Source organism: Gopherus flavomarginatus, chromosome 8, assembly GCF_025201925.1.
Source record: "Gopherus flavomarginatus isolate rGopFla2 chromosome 8, rGopFla2.mat.asm, whole genome shotgun sequence".
In the NCBI taxonomy this organism is placed as follows: Eukaryota; Metazoa; Chordata; order Testudines; family Testudinidae; genus Gopherus; species Gopherus flavomarginatus.
The window spans coordinates 53,281,075-53,304,633 of record NC_066624.1 but is presented as its reverse complement, the minus strand read 5'-3'; the positions used below and the strand labels follow the sequence as shown (position 1 = coordinate 53,304,633).

At 46.0% G+C, this 23,559-nt stretch overlaps 1 protein-coding gene across 5 annotated transcripts in view; it reads left to right on the top strand.

Moving 5' to 3' along the window:
• MID2 (midline 2) overlaps positions 1–23,559 on the top strand; it is a 440,591-nt gene that overhangs the window by 216,782 nt on the left and 200,250 nt on the right. For all 5 annotated transcript variants that reach the window (XM_050965460.1, XM_050965458.1, XM_050965459.1 and 2 more), the window contains exon 3: positions 21,942–22,037. In XM_050965460.1, the coding sequence (XP_050821417.1) occupies positions 21,942–22,037 (96 nt within the window). The remainder of the gene's footprint in view (positions 1–21,941; positions 22,038–23,559) is intronic.

Sequence of the window (23,559 nt, the reverse complement as noted above, 5' to 3'; positions counted from 1 at the left end):
GGCCATCACATACAGTCCCCAGCTAAAACCCCTCCAACACATCATCATGGATCTACAACCCATCCTGGACAATGACGCCACATTTTCACAGGCCTTGGGTGGCAGGCCAGTCCTCGCCCACAGACAACCTGCCAACCTGAAACATATTCTCACCAGTAACTGCACACTGCATCGTAGTAACTCTAGTTCAGGAACCAATCCATGCAACAAACCTCAGTGCCAACTCTGCCCACATATCTACACCAGCGACACCATCACAGGACCTAACCAGATCAGCCACACCATCACTGGTTCATTCACCTGCACATCCACCAATTTAATATATGCCATCATATGCCAGCAATGCCTCTCTGCTATGTACATCAGCCAAACTGGACAGTCTCTACGGAAAAGGATAAACGGACACAAATCAGATATTAGGAATGGCAATATACAAAAACCTGTAGGAGAACACTTCAACCTCCCTGGCCACACTAAAGGAGACCTTAAGGTGGCCATCCTGCAGCAGAAAAACTTCAGGACCAGACTTCAAAGAGAAACTGCTGAGCTTCAGTTCATCTGCAAATTTGACACCATCAGCTCAGGATTAAACAAAGACTGTGAATGGCTTGCCAACTACAGAACCTGTTTCTCCTCCCTTGGTTTTCACACCTCAACTGCTAGAATAGGGCCTCATCCTCCCTGATTGAACTAACCTCATTATCTCTAGCTTGCTTGCATATATATACCTGCCCCTGGAAATTTCTACTACATGCATCTGACGAAGTGGGTATTCACCCATGAAAGCTCATGCTCCAAAACGTCTGTTAGTCTATAAGGTGCCACAGGATTCTTTGCTGCTTTTACAGCATTACAGTGTGCTTAATTAAGTTAAACTGGTTTTAATAATATGCACGTGGCAAGTTTTCCAATAGTGTAAGGTTATGTTTGTGTTGCTAAGAGCAAGACAGGCACAGGGGTACCAGTTTAATAATCCCGCCTAGGGCACCATAAATCCTAAGGACAGCCCTGGGTAAGTGAACAATGGACTGGACCTACCCCATGAAATTCAATAGCATCTTTTGCTCTCCAGTGTCTCATGGTAACAATGAAAATTGCTCTAGTCTCCACAGTGCTGAGAACAGGTCCCAGCAGGTTTGCTTCTGCTTTGACCTTCACTTCAGCCAGGAGAGAGGGGTAAAACTGCTGACATTCTGGGGATGTATATTGTATGTTATGTTATGTATTTGTGCTGATGAGCACCAGCAGTGAGAGGCTCTGTTGCCTGGACAGAGCCATTCTTGCTTCTCACCGGGATAATGGAACAGCCTATGCCAAGAACTTGCAAGTGTTGGGACCATAACAGGTCTAAAGAGTGATTTCAGAACAGAAATTTGTGCATTTCTCTGTATGTCAGGGAGAGCAGAAAGCAAACCGGGTGGAATTCAGCCCTGTGAACAGCCAGACAGTGAGACCTGCCAGAAAGATGCTCCAGACCAAGTCTACAGCTAATCAGTGGCTTCTGGAGAGATGACACTATTAGAAGATGTCATTTTTTTTCCCCTACAACTCTGATTTATAAAGGAATTAGCAATCCCACACCCAACCCCTGGCTGCCTTTGTGGCTGAGCAGAACATTTCATGAGGCTGTCAGGGACAGCAGGCAGTTGCATGGGTTTCCATTGGGGTGAGCATGCTGGTGTCCTGGAAGCCATTCCAGTCCCCGCACATCCACAGGCTGTTAGCTTTACACCTGTCCTTTCTTGTCCCATTTCTAAAGTTTAAAAAAAGTGAACAATTAAACGTCCAAAATAGAGAGAAACCTGAGAGTGTGAGTACAGCTGAGGGGCAAGTCTACAAGAGTAGACAAGTAGGCAAGAGATTTTCCCTTTGTTCTTGGCTTTGTCATTCTCCAATGTGCCCTCTATGGGCTTCCAGGTGCAATTTTGGTGCTGCAAATGTAATGAAGCAGGGGGCTGAACACAGACTGTTCAGAGGGCTATGTTAAAAGAGAAATGTAATCAGCCTCCCCATTAGCAGTACAGAGGTTCAATTATGTGTCTGGGGCACTTCGGTAATTCTGTGGAGATGCTGTGACCCTTGGCTTACTCCATTAAGATGGCTGAGAAGATGCAACATGCCTGGGATACTCTCATAATATCGGGGTAGGGTGGGGTGAAATTGACCAGACTAGAGAGTGGGTCTTGGACAGTGGTGTGTTGATGACCTGTGGCCAACAGAGTTCTTGCTGATGGTTTGTGGAAAGCTGGCTGTTCGTATGGGGCTGTGTCTCCTCTTGGTCCTCCGCTGCTAAGTTGCATTAAAAGGAGTTATAAATGGAAGCTATTGAATACTTTCCGAGTGTGACTTTTCCAGTGAAGCAATTTCTGTGACTGCCACAGGAATGTTATGTGGCTGCCAAAGGGAGGAGAGGTCTGGGAAGGGCGTCGTTCTGTGTTGTTATGAATGGTGGGGAGGAGGTGTCCCAGAGGCAGGTCTGAGCGCTCCTACAGAGCATAGTGTCATTCTGGATTCATTTGCTAGGAGTGGACAGTGTGCTTAGCATGGGGCGAGGCCTCTGGCTTGGCCCCAGGAGCTTGCAGTCTAAAGAGATGTGGCAGACGCTGATCGTCCCAGCGGAAGGATGCTCCTCAGCGTGCCATGTTAGCCCTTCTGGGTGGTAGGTCAGGAGCTTAGTCCCAGTGAGTTTCATAGGTGGAATTGGTTTTGAGGTGGGATGCGACTGATGTCAGGGGAGGCCCCTGGCTTCCTAGGCTGGGAGAGTGGAGTCACCAGGCATGGGAGTAGTAATGCAGAAGGGTGTGTGAGGGGAGGAGACAAAGGCCACACACTAATTGAAGTTCCCTGCTTGCTTTGCTCCAGTAACATGGGGCGCTCTCGCTACTGGAACCTGTCTGCCCAAGTGTACTTGTGTCACCTTAGAGACTAACAAATTTATTTCAACATAAGCTTTCGTGGGCTACAGTTCACGTCTTCGGATACATAGAATGGAACACACAGACAGAAGATATTTATACATACAGAGAACATGAAAAGGTGGAAGTACCCATACCAACTCTAAGAGGCCAATCAATTGAGATGAGCTATCATCAACAGGAGAAAAAAACAAAACAAACAAACAAAAAACCCTTTGAAGTGATAATCGAGATGACCCATAGAAGGTGTGAGGAGAACTTAACATGGGGAAATAGATTCAATTAGTGTAATGACCCAACCATACCCAGTCTCTGGTTAAACCTAAGTTAATTTATCTAATTTGCATAGTTATTTGAGTTCAGCAGTCTCTCTTTGGAGTCTGTTTTTGAAGATTTTTTTGTTGCAAAATTGCCACCTTCAAGTCTGTCACTGAGTGGTTAGAGAGGTTGAAGTGTTCTCCCACTGGTTTTTGAATATTATGATTCCTGATGTCAGATTTCTGTCCATTTATTCTTTTGCTTAGAGACTGTCCAGTTTGGCCACTGTACATGGCAGAGGGGCATTGCTGGCACATGATGGCATATATTACATTGGCATAGCATGGCTTATGGCATGGCTGATGTGATTAGGTCCTATGATGGTGTCACGGCTGCTACTCTGAAACCTGTCTGCCCAAATGTTCATACTGCACTCCTCATTGTGGTGTCTGAGGGTCACATCCTCCGCTGGTGTAAATGAGGGTCAGTCCTTTGAAGTCAATGATGCTAGGACAGTTTATATCCATTGAGGAGCAGGACGCCTCTAGGGTTACTCTACTGCCCCAGAGAAGAAGAGCAATGGAACCCTTGCAAGACCCACCGATATAACAGAGCCCGTCTGGGGACAGACCCTCCCTAGCTGTGCATGATAACAGAAATGCTGCTATGATGCTGTTAAATTCTCAGAGACGCCCTCTGATGAGAGGAAATGAGGATTAGTTGTATGGGTTTGGCAGTTTTAGCATAACACAGCCGGACCCATGCATTATTGTTTATCTGTCTCCCTTTGCAATCTGGACTGAGAGAACCCAGAGCAGCAACATTTCTCTCAGCAGATGAGTAGAAATCTAGATACACAAAGTAACAGTCCTGTCTCCTCTCACCCCACCCAAAGCCTCTTTGCTTTGTGTGTTCATCTCTCAGGCTTTGACACATGTCGGCAGCTGGAGTTAATGAAATGTCCAGGCTGTCTGTGTTCCAATCGCCCAGACAGGATTGGCTTTGTTGTGAGAAGTTCACCTTGACTGAAGTTTGCTCTCCTTCTATCACTGAGTTTTACAGGTTACCCAGACCTGACCTGTGTAATTAAAGAGTCTACTCCCTTGCCTTCTACATTGGGGCCCAGGTGATCAGCTCCCAGCAGGATTTATGCTAGCTAGCTTCAGGGCAATGCTTGGTACGCAAACCTTAGGGTTTTTGCACATCTGAGTGCATACTGGTACCTGTTCTAGCCCTGCAACTCCTGCTGCCTGAAGACAAGCTATTCTGCTACTGTGTAGTCAGATCCCTGTAAGCATAGGTCATAGTAGCTTCAAGAATGAATTGTGTTTTTTTAAGTATAATTTACATCCAGAAACCTTCAAGAAAAAATGTTGAGCATTCTTGTAAACCTTCAAAGAGACAAAGCTTCGTCCCAGGTTTGCGGGACATAGGCTGTGGTATATAGCACGTGCCCTACACAATGTAAATCTACTTTTCCGCTGTCAATACTTCAGAAGTGTGAATGAATCTCCCCAGGCAGAGCTGACAGTGCTGTGAACCTGGGTGACCAAAATTATGACATATCCTTATTTTTAAGTGATGATTCATTTTGATTGTGAGATTTTCCAGTGACCTCAATGGTCAAGAACCACATCTGTGTAAATCCAACATGATTACTGTAATTCTCTTTCAGAGTGATGCCTTTACAGTTTCCATCCCCCCTGCCAGAAAACACAGCTCATGAGAAACCACAGGAATAATGGAATTTCCTGAAAAGGAGAAACGAGCACATTCTCTTTACCACTTTTTTGTCGCTACAAATGAGTCTCATCCATTCATGTATTACGTTCTTGTTATTCATAAACAGTCCCGTGCAGTAAATGGTCTCCGGCTGATAATATAGTACAGCGAGGCAGAGACAGAAATGGCTTGGCAAAGTGCAAGGTGGGGACCTGACCACTTGTCTGGGTTTCTCACAGTGAATCTCTCCTCCTTTCCATATTCAGGAGAAGGGGAGGCCACTGGAATCGTCTCTTCATTATTAACTCGTTTGCTCTTCAGTGCCAGAGGACTCATCATAATGAACCAATTTGAGATGCGTGCTTCAGAGACGCTCTTTTATTATTCAGATAACCACGGCTGAATTAATGGACCTGTAGTTGAATGTGCAGTCGATGGGCGATATCAGTGAAACATGTGGGGTGGGGGGGATGCTGGCACTGTAAGAAAGCAGGATGCCTTTAAGCTTCAGGGTATTGTGTGAACAGCAGGGTCAGGCTTGCTGGGTCAGTGGGAAAGAGGGAAAAGTGGTGCCGGTAGAAAGCCGAGGTTGGTCAAAGCCTGGCCTATGCAGCCACAAATGCAAGCATCCTCCTGTGCCACATGGAGGTGCAGCCTACACAATGCCTAGAGCCTGAGACTAATGCAAAGCCTGGATCCCAGCATGCAGCACTTTCTCCGAATCCCATCAGCCTTCAGCAGCCTCCTTTAGCTTGGTCACAATGGCAGAGGTTAAGAATTCATCCACTCTCCCAAGTCATTCAATGTTAAGTGTGGTGAGTCTTCATTATTAGCAGGAGTATAGTTAGTGTGTGTGGCGGGGGTGGGGGAGGGGGGGAATGGGAGAGAATGAGATTTGGGAAGAATCAGGAAAGCTGCATGGAGTGAAGGCTGAGCTCAGAACAGTGCATAGATCTGGTCTGGGTTGCCAGATGTCCCCTCCTCTGAGGGCATATAAACCTTGTGGCAAAAGAAAATAGCAAGAAATGTGGCAGGTAGTCGGACGCCTGTGCTCTGTTCTTGACTCTGTCACCTTGGGCATGTCAGTGTCTTTCTCTGCACCTCAGCTTCCTGATCTGGAAGCTAGAGAGTATTGTTGTTGTAATGGGCTGTTCTCCCAAAGAGCTTATCATCTCAGTGGAGAATCCTGTACTTTTGCTAAGAGCTCAGTTTAACAGCCCTCCCCCATATGCATTATAATGAAGTCAAGAGGACCTTGTGGGTTATCAGTCATTGTACACCAGCTTTGTACAAATGTGTGCTATTAAATAAATTAGACCAGTGCTTTTCAACGTTTTTTCATTTGCGAACTCCTAAACAATTTTGAGTGAAGGTGCTGACCCCTTTGGAAATCTTAGATATAGTCTGCAGACCCTCAAGGGTCCACAGATCACAGATTCAAAACCACTTCTCTATGGTAATGACAACCTTTGGCGGACTCCGTAGACATAGTCTGCGGACCCTCAAGGGTCTGTGGACCACAGGTCTAAAACTGCTGAATTAGACAGTCACCCCTGACAGTTCATTGATGAAATTGCTCTTTTATGGTACATACTGCACTTCAAGCTACTCTAGATCCTTTACTGTGGTTAGGTTCAGGGCTGCTGTCCCAGACAAGGAGCATCTTTGGTGTCCACCCCCTCCATTTATTAAACTTTTGAATATCTTCTTTTTTTATTGCATTTGTAACCCATAGCACGACTTGTTGCACAATCTGCATGCAAGATTTATCCCTGTCATATAAGATGATAAATTTGCACGCTAGGATTTGTATATCTGTATTTATTCATGCCATATATAAGCAAATAAAAAAAGTTTCCTCTAAGTTTATAGAAACTTTTTAATTTTAAGAATACCTGAAATGTACGAACATCAAGAAATTGAACTGTGCACCAACATTGGGGGACTAGTATTAAATAGTGTTACAGTAGGTGAGAGCTTTAGAGAAGATTAGTGAAACATGGAATACCTGAAACATTTTACTTCAAACATTCTATTTTCCCTTTTGTCGCTAAGACCAAAAACAGCACCCTGAACCTGGCATTTCCCAAGCCCTGGCACCCCAGGCTCCCGCCTGAGTCACCTGCCCCTAAAATCCATCCCTGGCTGGATTTATATTTAGTCTTGACTGTAGGTTGATTTGGATTAGTCATAAACCATGACAGTTTCATTTTACTACCTTTTCCACCAGAGGTGAGGTAAGAAGCATCTTGCAGGTTATACTTGTTGGACAAGAATGTTTGCATGCAGGCAGTTCTCTTAGTCTGGAAGCAGCAATATTGTTCCATTCCCTGGTTTTAGGTGGCAGGACAGCATAAGAACCCTCCTTGTGTGTCTCTGTGAACCCACAGTGGCTCACTGTAAATTGGAAGAGAGTTTCCAAAACCTCTTAACCTCTGATGGTTAAGTTATTACACTCTCAGTCAGGCATGCAGAATACTCCATGTGTTCATGTGCATGCACGTGCATTCACAAGCCATGCAAAGTGCACTTCCTTTTTTACCATGGCCATAGCATCGGTTTGGCTCTAATGAAGAGTTCTGCTTTGATGTTGAGCCAAGGCCCTTGGGAATCACTGAGAAAATTACCAGAAGCAACCTGTGTCCAGAGCAATAAAAATGGCAGCAGTTAGTTAGGAGGATAAGAGCTGTTTCCTAGGAGGATGGGACTGGAAAAAGTTTCAGCTGCCTGGCTGTCTCCCAAAAGGTAGCGTGTACTCCCCGTTGAGAAGAACATTATGCAAGAGGCCAGGCATCACACGTCTGCCTAGAGAAAACCAGACCTTTAAATGCAAGGAATAAGCTTTTTGCAGAGCTCCCTGCAAATGCAGGGCCCTCTGTAACATGTGCACATCAGGGTGTGGGATGTTGCTGTTGCGGTTCTTCAGAAGGTGATATGCTGCTGACCTAAAGCGATACCTGGGCTGGGTGGGGAGAATTTGCCAATCTAGTAGGCTTTGTCAAATTAGTTTTATTTCACTGAACAAACACCAGGACGCTTGCTTTCCCCTTGAGAAGAAAGTGAAAACTTCTCTTAAAAACAAACTACACAGCAGATCCCTGACCCCTTGTCAAGATCTAGACCTGGACCCTTCATGGCAGTTGTGATTCTCTGCTCAGCCGGCAGCAGTGAGAGTTTGAGCTGGGCTTTGCCATTCATTTTCCCCTTTTCACTGTCAGCAGCCAAAACAGCACAGTTGTTAAGAAATCTTTGGATGCTATAGCTACTGGATTCTTACAGCAAAGTATTTTCTTTAACACCTACATGCTAATGTACACTGCAACAGCTGTCAAAAACAGTACAACAAAATACTACTTAGAATTAGTTACAACTGGAAACATATTATTGAAGTTACAGTATATCACTGGAAGGCAATTTGCCAAGATGCTGGAAATCTGACTAAGAAATGACCCCGGGTCTGTGAAGCTTAGATTGGATCCAAGATCAATATGTCATTTTCTCCCCCTGCTAATTTGAAATGGTGAGGAGGAGCGGGAGAAAAGAAGCATGAGAATTAGTGAAGTATGAAATGGGAGGGAGTGAGGGGAAGCCGCAGTGGGTGAGGTTGGCAGTCTCACTGCACAGCTACTGTGGAAGGAAGGAGTAAATAATGCATTATGGTTTTGGTGGTTAAGTAAACTTCCATGCAGACCCATCTGATCTCATTAGGCCACTGTTGGATTCTTTCAGTTGATTACATGATTGTCCTGGTGGTGAACCTAACACGTCCGTCACATGGGCAGTGTGGTTGGTTTCTTTTGCTTTTCACAAATGAGGGGGTGTCTTGCAATGGGGGAAAAAATGCATTACAGTGTGTGTTTTATTATCTTGTGTGCGACAAGATGTTTATTCTCAATAATTGAAGGTAGTGAGAATGAGTTATGGAAAGGCTGATTAACTCCATCCAAGAGAAAAGGCTTGAAAACACTAAGAAGACTGAAATCCAATATGTGCTAATTATCCAGTGGCACAACAAACTCAGCTGCATTTTTTGCATTAAATTAGCCCTGTTTGCTAGTTGTTTGTTAGTTTTTTATTTACATTTCCAGGCAGGCATTAGTTACAGCATATGCTAATTCAGCCTGCTTTGAAATGATGAATCTCGAGGTGCTTGTTTCTGCTCTTATCTGCCTGTAGCAGACCTGTCCCACGGGAATATTCTGGTTGGTATCAGAAGAGTGGTGGATCTGGACTCCAGGAGTATGATTTTCCTTTCACATCAATGTAAATTGGGAATGAAGCTGTGGGGCTGGTGGACATGAGAGGGCAAGCAGGTCCAGGCGGGAATGGTGGAAGGTCCCTAGAAGAGAGAGGGGCCCACTGGTGCCCAAACTTTGGCCCCACCCCCATTCCTTCCCCTTAAGGTCCTGCCCCTGCACCACCCCTTCCCCCCCTAAGATCCCACCCCTTCCCGCCCACGGCTTACCCTTATGGCTGATAAAAAGTGGGAGGGCCTTGGCTCCCCCGTTCCAATGCCCCTGGGTTCAGGCTTTGCTGAGATAATTGTCTTTGAGCTTAGGTGGGCCACGGACTTGCTTGTCTTCATCTCTGTGGGGGTGAAGCTGCTAGTGCAGGGGTCGGCAGCCTTTCAGCAGTGGTGTGCTGAGTCTTCATGTATACACTCTAATTTAAGGCTTCGAGTGCCAGTAATACATTTTAACGTTTTTTAGAAGGTCTCTCTATAAGTCTATAATATATAATCAAACTACTGTTATATGTAAAGTAAACAAAGTTTTCAAAATGTTTCAGAAGCTTTATTTAAAATTAAATTAAAATGCAGATCTTATTAGTTTAGTGTGATCCTTGCCCTTGCATTTCCTTGCTAAGTTTTCCAGTGTCTGGTGGCACGTATCTGGATACTTTAAGCTGCACACAGGCTTCTGAGTGATCAGTTGTTAACTGGCTGAAACCCCAGATCGGCAGCTGAGGTGAGTGGAGCTGCCAGCTGGTAGGGCTGATCAGGGCCAGAGGCCTGGACCCTGTCTGAAAGGGGGCCTGCGCTGAAGCAAGGTGAGTGGGACTATGGTGGGGACCCCGGCTGGCAAGGGGCCAGCATCCGGAACCTCAGAGCGGCAGTGGGCTGAGCAGGTCAGCCAGCCCAGCTCTGGGGTTTCGGCGGTGGCCTGAGCGTCTTCGCCAGCCCCTGCTCTGGGGTTTCAGCTGCCGGCTCCTGCCAGCTGGTGTCTCAGCCAATTGCCGACCTGGGGTTCCTTCACCCAGGCCAGCAGCAGGCGCTGAGAAGGACTGGCGAGGGACCCTGGCTGGCAAGGAGTCAGCAGCGGGAACACCAGAGCAGCACTCAGCCCGCCCCTCTTTGGGGTTTTGGCTGCTGGCTCCTGCCAGCTGGGGTCTCAGCCCGCTGCCAGCCTGGGGGAAGAACCCCAGGCCGGCAGCAGGTGCTGAGTGGGACCGGCGGTGAGACCCCAGCTGGCAAGGGGCCAGCAGCAGAAACCCCAGAGCAGCGGCTGGCTAAGCAGCTCAGCTTACAGCCACTCTGGGGTTTCGGCCCCTGGCTCCTGCCAACTGGGGTCTCAGCCCACTGCCAGCCTGAGGAAGGAACCCCAGGCCAGCAGGGGGCGCTGAGTGGGACCAGCGGTGGGACCCCGGCTGGCAAGAGCCGGTGGTGGAAACCCCTCAGCCTGCCGCAGCTCTGAGGTTTCGGCTGCTGGTTCCTGTCAGCTGGGCTCACAGCCCGCTGCCAGCCTGGGGTTCCTTCCCCCAGGCCAGCAGGGGGTGCTGAGTGGGACTGGTGGTGGGACCCCAGCTGGCAAGGGGCCAGCAGTGGGAACCCCAGGGCTATGGCTGGCTGAGTGGCTTAGCCCGCCCCGTGTGCTTTCAAAAATTGGCTAGCATGCCACTTTTGGCTAGCGTTGTCGACCCTTGTGGTTGTCAACCCCTGTGCTAGAGGGATGCAGATTGGGTGAGCCTATGGTTGCCAACTTTCTAATTGCACAAAACCGAACACTGCTGCCCTGCCGTGCCCCTTTTCTGAGGCCCCGACCCCTCACTCTAACCTCCTGCCCTGTTGTTGCTCACTTTCCCACACCCTCACTCACTTTCACCAAGCTGGGGCAGGAGGTTGGGGTCTGGGAGGGAGTATGGGCTCTGACTGGGGTGTAAGCTCTGGGGGGGGCAGAAGTTAAGGGTTCAGGGTGTGGGAGGGGGTGAGGGCTCTGGGGTGGGGTCAGGGATGAGGGGTTTGGGGTGCAGGAGGGGGTTCAGGGCTTGGGCAGGAGGTTGGGGTATGGGGGAGTGAGGTCTCTGGCTAGGATGCGGGCTCTGGGGTGGGGCTAGGGATGAGGGGTTTGGGATTCAGCAGGGGCCTCAGGCAGGGGGTTGAGGTGCGGGAGGAGGTGTGGGCTCCGGGAGGGAGTTTGGTTGTGGGAGGGAGCTCAGAGCTGGGGCATGGGGTTGGGATGTGGGAGGGGGTGAGGAGTGCGGACTCCAGCCAGCCAGCGCTTACCTCACACAATTCCAGAAAACGGCCAGTATGTCTAGGCAAAGGGGCGGCCACGGGGGCTTCGCCTGCTTCTCCTGCCCACAGGTGCTGCCCCTACCTGCAGGCATTGCCCCTGCAGCACCCATTGACTGTGGTTCCCAGCCAATGGGAGCGGCAGAACTGGCACTTGGGGCGGGGTAGTGCATGGAGCCCCCTGGCCATCCCTCTGCCTAGGAGCCAGACATTCTGGCCGGTTCCGGGAGCCGGGCAGGGAACCTGCCTTATCCCTGCTTTGCCGCTGACCGAACTTTTAGTGGCCTGATCAACGGTGCTGATCAAAGCCACCAGTATCCCTTTTCAACCGGACATTCCGATTGAAAACCGGACGCCTAGCAACTCTAAGGGGGCTCAGGGCTGGGGCATGGAGTTGGGGTGCGGACTCCAGGCATCGCTCATCTCAGGCAGCTCCCAGAAGCAACGTGTCCCTCCAGCTCCTGGGCACAGGGGATGGCTAGATGGCTCCACTTGTTGCCCCTGGCCACAGGCACTGCGTCTGCAGCACCCATTGGCCAGGAATGCAGCCAGTGTTAGTGAAGACCTAGAGAGTGCTTTGGCTCATACCACCCATCCCCCGCATAGCTGACCCCTTCTTGTGAAGGATCATTACATTTGAACCATTGATGATCAGATATTGTGGGAAATGAGACATGGAGCAAACTTGCTGTGAAAAACCTGACAGTGTGGTGCAATCTCCAGGGAGATGCAGGAAGACAAAATGGTGGTTCTGAATAGTGATATTGGTGATAGCCTCTGACCCCTCTCACTGCAGAGGGTTTAACACTTTGCTGTGCATACACACAGTGCTCCTGAAATGCAGCCGCCTCTGTGGAGGAGGGCAGCAGCCATCACAGCAAGCCCAGTGTGATGGGTGGGTAGGGGCTTCTTGGCCCAGCACATGAGGTAAGGCCATCTTTATGGAAATGGCCAAAGTGTTTGCCTCTTCCATGCAGAATGGGTAGGACTTCGCTTTTCAAAGTGGTGCCCATAGGCCCCAGGTAGCAGAATGCTTAGAAAGCAGTTGGTGTGTCAGGAGCTGAACCTGTGGTTCCTTGGAGTCTCGGTATTTCAAACCTGATGCCTGATTCAAAGCGACTGTTAACTGCCCTGAATGGACAGACAGATGCGTGCCAGGGTACCTGCATGGAAAGGGATGACAAGTGGGGGCTGGGATCTACCTGAGCTTTGAAATGCTGTCAGGATAGCTGGAAAGCAGCCCACAGACAGGCTCATACTTGCTGGGTTTTAGCATAATATAAAATCTCCCTGTGATCTCCACTGTGTTCAGTGCTGAACTAGATGGCCAGTTGTTTCTGGTCCAGGAGGAATATGAACTGTATGTGCCTGGTGGTGGTCAGCTGAAAGAGAAGGGTCCATGTCAGGAATTTCTTCCCTTGAGCACGGAGGCTGGCACTGTACCATGGGGCATCCAAAGGGTTAATAGAGTCTGTTGCTCTTTCAGCTGCTTGCAGTTTCCCACTGTTTGAGGCGAAGAACAAAAATGGAACAATGCCGTCTTGTTGAGCTTTGAGGATCCTCTGCAATTTAGGACCGGAGGATCAGAACAGGGACAAAGACCTAGGAGGATCCAATACTTTTCCTTCCGCATCGTGGAGGCATGATCATCAATTTGGGACACTCATGCATCAAAACAGTGCCCGGGACACAATGATTTTGTTAATGTCAGTGGCTGAGATGTGACCTGAGAGAAGAGTGGGTGTCTGAATGCTCTGCTCAGTGCTACAGTTTAGTGTGTGACCTCAGACTAATTAGGCAGAGCAATAAAAAATGGCATGATAAACATGCAACCCTGTCATTGCTGGGGCCTTCCTCTAACTGATGGGATAATTATCATTCTCTCTTTTGGCTCAAAGCTTCGTTTCCAGACTATATTGAGCCCAATTATAAACACTGTCATAACTTCACCATAACAAATTGTTTGATTTTCTAGGTCAAATCTGCTACTTAGGGTGATATCACTCATGAAAGCTGGTATTTTATTTCAGCTTTTACCAGCATTATTTTGCTTCAAAATTACTTAAAATGCATTAGTGTCATAGCTTGTGAGCTACTTGGAGATTTTTGGCAGACTAAATTGTACCTTTCCTTGCCTTGTTCTAGTAGCTGAACAATTGCAATTTTTTCATTAAGTTACAAAAATGGAATAAATTGTGCTCATCTTCTATAGATTTTTTCCTAATTAATTTTGCTAAAACAGTCACGGGGGAGAAAGAGGAGGTTGATTTTTAAACACTGCATCAGAGATGGACACAACTAGTGCAGCTAATGAGCACCTCCGCCAATACTCCTGGGGACTTTCTTCTGATGCGCATTCTGGATAGCTGAGGTCAGCCAAAGCACTCCTGTTAACAGCTCCAAGACTTTAAACTCTTTGGATCTGGCATTTTCCGTGGAAGGAGCTCCTCAATTCTAGCAGATTTGTCTTGTTAGTGTGCCAGACCCCAAGTTTTCAGCTAGGCAGCGGGAAGTTGTGATCGCTGCCCAGATTGGCTAAGAATTGCCCATGTCCTATTATCACTACACTCTCTCCCCTCCACTCTAACCACGTGTTTGATTCATCCACCTCCTCCATCTTGTCTTTTAGACACTAAGCTCTCTGGGGCATGTTTGCACAGCGCCTGGCGCTGTGGGGCCTAGTCTGGTTAGGTTCTTGCTGCTACTGCAATAGTGTGTTAAAAAATAATAAAAGTTTGTTCACCTTCTATGGAGGATGCAAGGCCCATGTGTTTATTTGGGCCTTTGCCTGCACTGGAGTTCCATTAAGTGTTGGATGGGGTTTGGGTTTTATCTTCCTTATGGTTGTATCTGGTAAGTGATTTGGGTGTTGCCTATTTGTGGCCAGTTGTTGGCTATTTGTGATGAATTTTGTAATTATTTTTTTCCCAGTGGCTTGGGCACCATGTGACTATTTTGCTGATATGGCTAACATTACAGCTACTGTGTGTGTGTTGATACTGCCTGGTGCATGCAGGGCAGGTGCCGTATTTCACTCATTCCTGTGATCCTTACGGGCCCAGGGAAGAGGCAATCTTAGTCTTCTGTGTGGGTCATCATCAGCATTGAGGCTGGTGACCCTCAAGAAAGGGGAAGTAGTGCAGGAATCAGCGTGGGGGATCCAGTTGCTCTGTTGTGGGTCTGTGAAGAGAACGAAAGCTATCGTTCCTTTAGTTAAAACTGAGTTACCACAGTGAAATGAGTGTCTGAGGCCTGCCCTGGAGATGCAGAGGGATGTTGCTCAGACCCAGGGCCCTAGCCTCACCTTTAGGTACATGAGACATTCCAGTGACAGGAATGGCTGCTTTTCTGTGCCAGTGCATCTAGCTGGCAATTCCAACCTGGAGAATAGTCATGTTACATCTTCGCCTCTTACTTGGTGACAGGCGGTGAGACTTCTGAATGCTATCAAAGCCTTCCTAGGATGCTCGTGCCCCAGTGTAGCACCTAAACCTGCCCAAGAAAAAAGAATATTCAGAAATGTCCTTCCGTGGGAGGAGGTAGAGTTACTTTCAGGAAACAGCCCCAAGAAAAATGCCCTGGTGCTGATGGGGAATGGCCATTGTGCCCAAGAAAGCATTCTGAAAATGTATTTTGAACAGAATTTTTGGAAAATAGAGAAGGTCTTGTTGCCACAAGAAAGCTACACAAGGTTAACATGGATCAGTTTTTAAACTTATTTAGTTAAACTATTGCAAACCCCAGCGTGAATAATATAATTTGGTTTAAGGATGGCTTATTTCAGTTCAGCTCATTAAATGCCTACTTGACTTTGGCCAAACCAAAATGAGCCTGATTCAAACCAAACTGATGTCCATGTCGCCTTTGGTACCAGCTTAACAGATTTGGTTTAAAATCACAATAAAAAAAAATTAAACTAGTGCAGCATTCTCATGTAGACAGTCTCAGAGGAGCTCCACTGTTTTGTATCTCTGCCCTGCTGCATATACAGGTTCAGGGCAAGAGGGATTCAGTCAGTACTTAACAGATGCCCATGCAGTTTGATTTACAGCTAAGAGATGTTTGATAACCCAGCTAGCAACTGAATTGATGTACATTCTTAAGGCAATAAGTGAATCTCAGAGGCTTTGTAGCTCCCCGGGCTCCTTTATGTACATGGAGAAGGCAGTAGTGTGAAGTAGGTCAGCAGGTGTTAGAATGTAAAAGTATTTGGTCCAGAGCATCCATTTATTTGGATTTAGGAAGTAACCAGGATTATGGGATTTAGCTGGGAAAACATAACATAACGTAAAATTGGATTGGGTGGCATAGTTGATGTTTGGAGACCAAGGAAACTGTCTCATTGATGAAACCAGGCTTGCTTTGTTGACCTGGACAATGAGTACAATTAACGCATTCCAAACCAATGGTGAATGTAGGAATGGACAGTGATATCAGTATACTGTGTAGTTGTGCAGGAGATCAGCACTCATGAGCAGCATGGCTCACAAATAATGTGTTCAAGGATATTGGGTGATGTGGAGGGGAGGTGGCAGGAAAAGCTGCACTGTTCATATACCATCAGTTCTACTCTATATTATTATTAGTCATATTTATTGAATTATTGTCAACTTGCTCAGTGTTGGACAAGACCTTAAGAGAAAGACAGTCTCTGCCCCAGAGAGTCTGAGATACTGTGCTCTGGGAAATCCAGACAGGGCAGGGCTGGGATGCTCACCACTTAATGCAAACTATCTGCCCTCCATTCTGGGGAAAGTAAAACACCTTATAAAGAAGTCTTGTCTTCCCCATCTCAGCGCTCTTCTCTTGTAGAGTTCTGTGATTTGTGATTACAGTCCCTTGTTGCTTAAAGAAATTCTGCTTGAATTGCTTATTCATTAGTCCCTTCAGGCCCCTGCTCAACTTCTGTGCAGGAAAATGCAGAGCCAGAGTCCTTTGAGAGCCCTTCCTCAGTTCTGTAATAAGCAAATCCAGATGCATTCATTTAACATCCATTTGCTGCCTTTCTAATGAAGCATTAGATAGGGTTGGTTTTAAAGTGAATTTAGTTTGGGTGAGAGGCAGCACATGACAGCCCAGGAGACAGAGTTCCCTTTTTATATCCACTGGGGTGTGAGTCTCTGGGTGTCAAGTGCTCCAGGCATTTCCCCACCAGCAGGAAGGCTAGACACAGACCTTTCTGAAATGAAAGCTGAGATTCTCCTCACTCAAGGAGCTGTAGCTTTAAGAACCTTGAAGTAAGGCTACTTTCCAGGGATTGTCAGTCATGGCTAGTGCCACGGTGTTGGCAGTGTTTGAGTTGGGGCACACACACTCCAGAGTGAAGGATACAGTATAAAAACCTAGAGAGTGATACTGTAAACTGATCTGGGATCCACCAACTCCTTCCGATAAGGCCATTCAACAGCCATCCCATGATACTGACTCGTGGTCACTACCAACCTGCATTAGGCTGGATTTGAAGCAGTTACCAGGTGGAAAAAGGCTCCGCATTGGATCTCCCAAGTGAATTTTCTGTAGTAATTTTGATGGTTAAGTGTTCACGTTTGAAGGCACCAGTAGACATTCTTGTGGAATATGTTAGTTAATCCAGTGATGAGGGTAAGGAACATTCAGGAAACTCCAATTATTAAGGTTACACTAGAAAGGCTAATTTGGCCACATTTCATGCCAACTTTTATAGTTTACAGTGTAGTCTAAAAACAAAGGATTATATTAAAGGTTACATTTAATAAGGGATAAAGGAATAGAAAATATTGTTTATTTCCAGCATGGCTGAGCTAACATGGCTGGAGCAAATTCAAATGTGCAGTTTCTCAATTTGTCTTGAGCTCATGACTTTGATATTGCATTAACAATTGTTTCTTTAATTTTCTAATTTTAGATTTGTTTTATTTTTCTTTCCTTTTCTCTCTTTCTTATTTTTTCTTAAAAGAGAAAGAAAATAGAAAAAAAACTGGTGATAATTGGCTTTGTAACCTATGAGAGCTAGCAAAGCTTGTAATCTATGAACCAGCAAGCTGGCACCTAACTAACCACCTTTTATGTGGAGAATGCATCTGTCTTTAAGTGCACCTAGACTCCAGGGAATACTGTACTGCTCATGTTTAGGAAGTGGTTCTAAAATGGTCATATGTTTACATGCAAAGCAGAAGCTGTTGCCTTCAAAGAGGACTGTGTCCATGCCAAGGTCCAAGCTTCTGCTGTTTTTGGTGGGGGTTGGATGCAGAGAGGAAATGTGGTTGTCATTTTTAATTTAAATTAAATCTACTTATTTTGGGCCAAAGGAATTTTGCTCATATCCATGCTGCTACTCCCCTTTTCCCCACTCCAAAAAATCACAGTTGTGCAAAGACCAAAACTGGAATATTTCAGGTCAGGAAGTAAATGCTTTGCAAAAAATTAGAGAGGCAAGGTGAGTGACTTAATATCTTTTATTGGACCAGCTTCTGTTGCTGAAAGAGACAAACTTTTGAGTTCCATAGGCGTTCTTGTTCAGGAAAAATAGAGTATGGGAAAATAAGAGTTAAACAGGAATTATAATTTCTATAATTATAGATATAATAACTACCTGTTATAATTAGGACTTCAGGTATGTTTTCTTTTTGTTTTTCAGCAAATTAAACAGAAGCAACCTATGTTTGCATTTTCATGTACTATCCTAGTCCTGGTACTAGCAATGGTCAGCCCTGTTTTTCAGCAAAGACGGTTTGAAGGACAGGAGTATCAAGAAGAGTATTTGAGACTTATTTAGTACATCCTTAGGACCCTGGAACGTTGTTTTAATATCAGAGAACACTTAATGAATTGATGCCTGCTCAATATAAAGTGTTATGGATGCTTTACAGGACACACACACAAACACACACACACACACACACACACACACACACACACACACAATCTCTTAGGAAGAAAGACAACAGCTTTCCAGAAGCTGGGAATGGGCGACAGGGGATGGATCATTTGGTGATTACCTGTTCTGTTCATTCCCTCTGTGGCATTGGCCACTGTTGGAAGACATGATACTGGGCTAGATGGTCCTTTGATCTGACCCAATATGGCCGTTCTTATGTTCTTAGCTGTAGATCCTGGATTCCTGAACAGCTATTTGAGAATTTCATGTAATGAAGGATTTAACTGAAAACTCACTTCTCCCACCCTCCTTGCCCCTCCTCAACAGCATTAGACCATTAAAGAAGATCAACTCCCATTTCAGCGCAGAAACTCCAGTGTAGCTAAGGCCATGGCTACACTCACACTTTACAGTGCTGCAACTTTCGCGCTCAGGGGTGTGAAAAAACACCCCCCTGAGGGCTGCAAGATACAGCGCAGTAAAGCATCAGTGTAATCAGGGCGGCAGCGCTGGGAGCGCGGCTCCCCATGCTGCAAGCTACACCCATAAGGGATGTGGTTTACATGCAGCGCTGGGAGAGCTCTCTCCCAGCTCTGCCGCTCCGACTACACTCACACTTCAAAGCGCTGCCACGGCAGTGCTCCCGCAGCGTTGCCAGGGCAGCGCTTTGAAATTCCAAATGTAGCCATACCCTAAGTCAATGATGAGAAAGATAATTAGCATGTTAAATTATCAGTGCTTTATTCAAATTATGTTTAATAATATTGAGCTATAAGAAAACAGTGGCAAAAACTGTTAACAGCTGGCTTTTTCATTATCAATGTAGGTTTGTTTTGCATAGCATTTTCAGCTTAATGAAAGCTGCCTGAGTTTCATGTCATTTTCCAATCCTATTTCTTTATTATGTTTTTCAGCCATTGGCTAGCAATTCACAGGATTGCAAATGAGCTCTGAATATTTTAGGAGCCAGTGGGTTTCAGGAATTAATGATTTGCCTGTATTTTATGACTGTGATTCAAGTTCCATTGGCTAACCAGCCCCAGAATTATATGTTCATGCAGAGGGAATCTTGTTTATGGGGCTGTTAAAGTCTTGCTGGGAGCTATGGGCCGCAGTTCCAAGCCAAGTATGAATAAAACACCATGGGGGATTCTTTTTCGGCTCTGAAGCTTCAAATATTAATAGGGTATCATTTTCATGACAAGTATTGCAACAGGTTGTGAGCACTTTGTTATAAAACATTTTCTCTTAGTGGAATCACATATTTTAATGGAAATGTGATGTCATTTAAATTATTGATATCCAAAAGCACAAGTCCACTGTGTGTCCACAGATATTGAAATAGTTTCAAATGGACTCTCTTCTAGCTGCTCCTATGTCTGTTAGACTGCATTCCTCTCCATAAATATTACATCAACCAGCACACCAAGACCGATGCGACAGCAAACCAGCATTTAGCATAATAGGCAGCAAGTAGAAGCAAGATTGCAAACTGTCTCAGTTCATCTAAATGGCCCAGGCTTCCACACAAAACCTTCGAGTTGTAGTTAGCCACAAATGACTTTTTTTTATTTTGCTATAATATGAACAACCCCCCTTCAGAAATTTGACAAAGAGTTCATCGAATGTAGGGATTGGCACGGACCCTAGGGAATCAGGAGGTCTCCCGGGAGAGAATGTGGGCCAGTTTTTGCTCTTGCACTAGGGTAAATCCATAGCCAGTGAAGTTGTTCTGGATTTACACCACTGTCTTTGTTCTGTGTTTGTACAGTGCCTTGCACAATGGGCTCCTAGGTGCCACTGCTATATGAACAATAAATATAGCTGAAAGCGCAGCTTGCTCCAAATGTTTTCAGTCTTTCATTTCAGTGCTTTTGGGGTTTTATGGGGTTGGTGGTGCGAGAGTACCAGGGATTTGTTTAGCCTGGGGCTAACATACCTGTTCCTCACTGCTTTACTATAGCCATCTGCCTGTCACAATAGGCAAAGTAAGGAAAACACTCCTTGAGAACTTATTAGAGTTTGATTTAAAAGTATTTACTGTATATATTTGGACATATTACGTAGACAATTTGTATCTGAATGGTTACAAAGCTTTAACTTTAATCTCAGCTGTCTAAAGTAATTAAATAATAATTGTCTCGCTTCCCCATACTCTGATGCATTTATAATTTCCCACAACTGTGAAAATTTAAATAAAAATTTAAAAAATGCTTAAAAATACACATTGACAAAGTTATTTTTAAAAAAAGGAAATTGAATTCTGCCAAGCCTACCTATATGTATTGCTATATGAAAGGTGGGAAAAATAGGTGTGTGGTTTTTATGGGTTTTATAATGTTCAAAGGAGCCTGAAGCTATTTAACAAAAAACGGTTTGCTTTTTACTTTAGAAACACGAGGAATATCAAGTCTGGTCTGCCCTGCTTTTGTTGCAGGACTCTTTGGTAACAATGTGAGATTCCTCTGCTTGCAGTTGGAAGGGAGGAAAGATGGGGAGATGTATCTTTAACAAAAGAGCTTTTCTTCCAGGTGTGTGTAGGACATTGGAGTTGTATGCTGTAGCTATTAACATAAGTGTAGTGTATTTAGTGTCTTGAGTCTCACTTCAATTTCCCATACTCGGCATCTTTTGATGTCATAACAGAGCTGCCAACCCCAATTATTTAAAATCAGGTGCCAGGTCCCAGAAAAATCATGACAGTTAAAAAATATGGTTTCAGAGTAGCAGCCGTGTTAGTCTGTATCCGCAGAAAGAACAGGAGTACTTGTGGCACCTTAGAGACTAACACATTTATTTCAGCATGAGCTTTCGTGAGCTACAGCTCACTCCGAAGAAGGGAGCTGTAGCTCACGAAAGCTCATGCTGAAATAAACTTGTTAGTTTCTAAGGTGCCACAAGTACTCCTGTTCTTTTTGAAAAAAATATGGTGTTCTTTTTATTTGCCTTCTGGATTTTGAGCCTAAAGGGGTCCTGTTTTTCAGTTTTGCTCTGCAACCTCAACGATTAGAAATGTATGTGTTTTTAAAAAAACCTCATATAATCTCATGACTTCAGGAGCTGGGGCTTTTAGTAATACTGCTCATATCATGGGGAGATTGCAAGAGCTGGAATAATCGATTAGTTCTCCTGTGCATAGAGTTTTCCAGGAAAGTCAGGGGAGTCAAAACTCAGTTTTGTGCATTAAAACACAAAAAGAAAAATCAAGGCAGGGTTAAAAACTCACCTCCCAATTCCAGGCCTTGGTCGTAAATAAAGTAATAGAAGAGGCACAAACAATCCCTCCTCTGTGCTGATGACCTTTAAGGATGCAGGCTGCATTGCCAAACCCTGTGGGCCACTTGCACTGTGCTGCCCTCTAGCCATCCATAAAAGTTACTGTAGCTGTGAACCTGGGATAATAAAATAACATTAGCTTTGGCTTAGAAGCAGGTTATTGTGCCTCCCTTTTCTACATGAAGCGGCATTCCAGCATTCTGTGGTAGCTGCAAATGGCCCAGGTGGAAGCTGCCAATGCAACCAAGCATCTCTGCCCAAAGACATTAATGTGTGTGTGTGTTTTGTCATCAAACATGATCACTGGATAATGTTCTGAGATGTTCCCAATCTGTGGAGCTGGTTCTTCAGCTCTGCTGATGCTTACACTCTCTATTTTTTCTTCCTGTTTTTGTGCCGGCAGCAAACCCTGGAGACGAATCTCACCAACCTGGTTAAACGCAATAGCGAACTAGAAAACCAGATGGCCAAGCTGATACAGATCTGCCAGCAGGTGGAGGTACGTAGTGGCAATGCTTCAGAGAGTGGGGGTCTGCTGGCTGAGGGGTGCATGCATTGGGGGCATGATACCTGCCTGCAGCATGGGAACCCTGAATTGGGAAGAGGGGTTATTTAGGATGATAGGGGGGCAATGGGATGAAATTTGGAAAGGGATCATGCAGGGGAAAGCCCTGGTGTGAGATGAATGAGACTGCAGAATGGTGTCCCATGGGCAATGGCAGAAACCTCATACCTCGATTCACTTAAATCTAGGCAGGACAGACTGCTATTAAATAGAATATCAGGGTTGGAAGGGACCTCAGGAGGTCATCTAGTCCAACCACCTGCTCAAAGCAGGACCAATCCCCAGATCACCCCATCAGGGATTGAACTCACAATCTTGGGTTTAGCAGGCCAATGCTCAAACCACTGAGCTATCCTTCCCCCTATTACAATGAGCAAACTGCACTGGTAATGGGGAAGGTGGCCTAATAGTATGATCCCTCTACCTGAGATTGTTCTATGCAATTCTCCCATGGCAGCTGAATGTTCGGAGGTGGACGATGTCCCTGATTGGTGAGGGCATGCACTGCCTGACCACTGTGGGTACGTCACCCTCTCGCGATGTAGGGGGATTAGTTGATACAGGGAGGTGTATTAAGAGGGTTTCCCAGCTTGCCCCAGCTTGGGCCAGTCTGGCCCAATATAGCTAGCCTTGTGAGCCAGTAAAGTGTCTGAGACAATTTCCTGGGAGAAGATAGAGTTTGTCTGGAGAAGGGCAAACAGAAGTGGCTGATGGACCATAAACAGAATAATTATAACTGTACTGTGGAGAGAAGTATGGAGGAGGCTGCATGGGATCTGCCCTGGAGTCTGTCCTCTTAACTGCCTTCATATGTGCTGTGGAGGAAGCAGAAACCCATATGCAGTGAGAGCTGGAGAGACCATATCGTAAAACACAGGGGTTAGAGGACAAACAAGCAACAATCAATGAGATGAGAGGTAGCATAGATAGTTGCAGAGGGAATGCCTTCCAATCCCAATCCTACAAGGTGACGTGCGCATGTGAACACCTGCTGTTGCAGCGCGGCACTGAGAACACAGGGCCCACGTGTGGGCTCAGGGCTCAAGTGGGGAAGTAGGAAGGAAGAAGGAATTCTGTGCTAGTTGGAATTTGAGTGCTGCTGCATGGACACAAACTGGCCTATGTTGCTTGTGGGTAGTTGCGGTTGTGATGGGTTGGACCCCATCCTGGGGCACCACCTGATATGCTAGGATCTCACTGAGCCCACCCTTTCCACCAGCCTGGGTTTCCTCACCCTGTTTTTGCTGTGCTAGGCTCTCAAGCCTTCTCCAGCGCACGCGCATGCTCACACACACTGAAATCAGCTCTGTGTGGGAAGACTTAGGAGAATGGCAAGCACTCGTGTGCACACCTCCTTAGTCTCTTTACCGTCTAAGCCCCTGTTCTCAGCCTGGACTCATCCCTTGCCTTCCCATAGCTTAGTTCCTTGGTTTCTTCAGGAGCTTTCAGCAGTCTT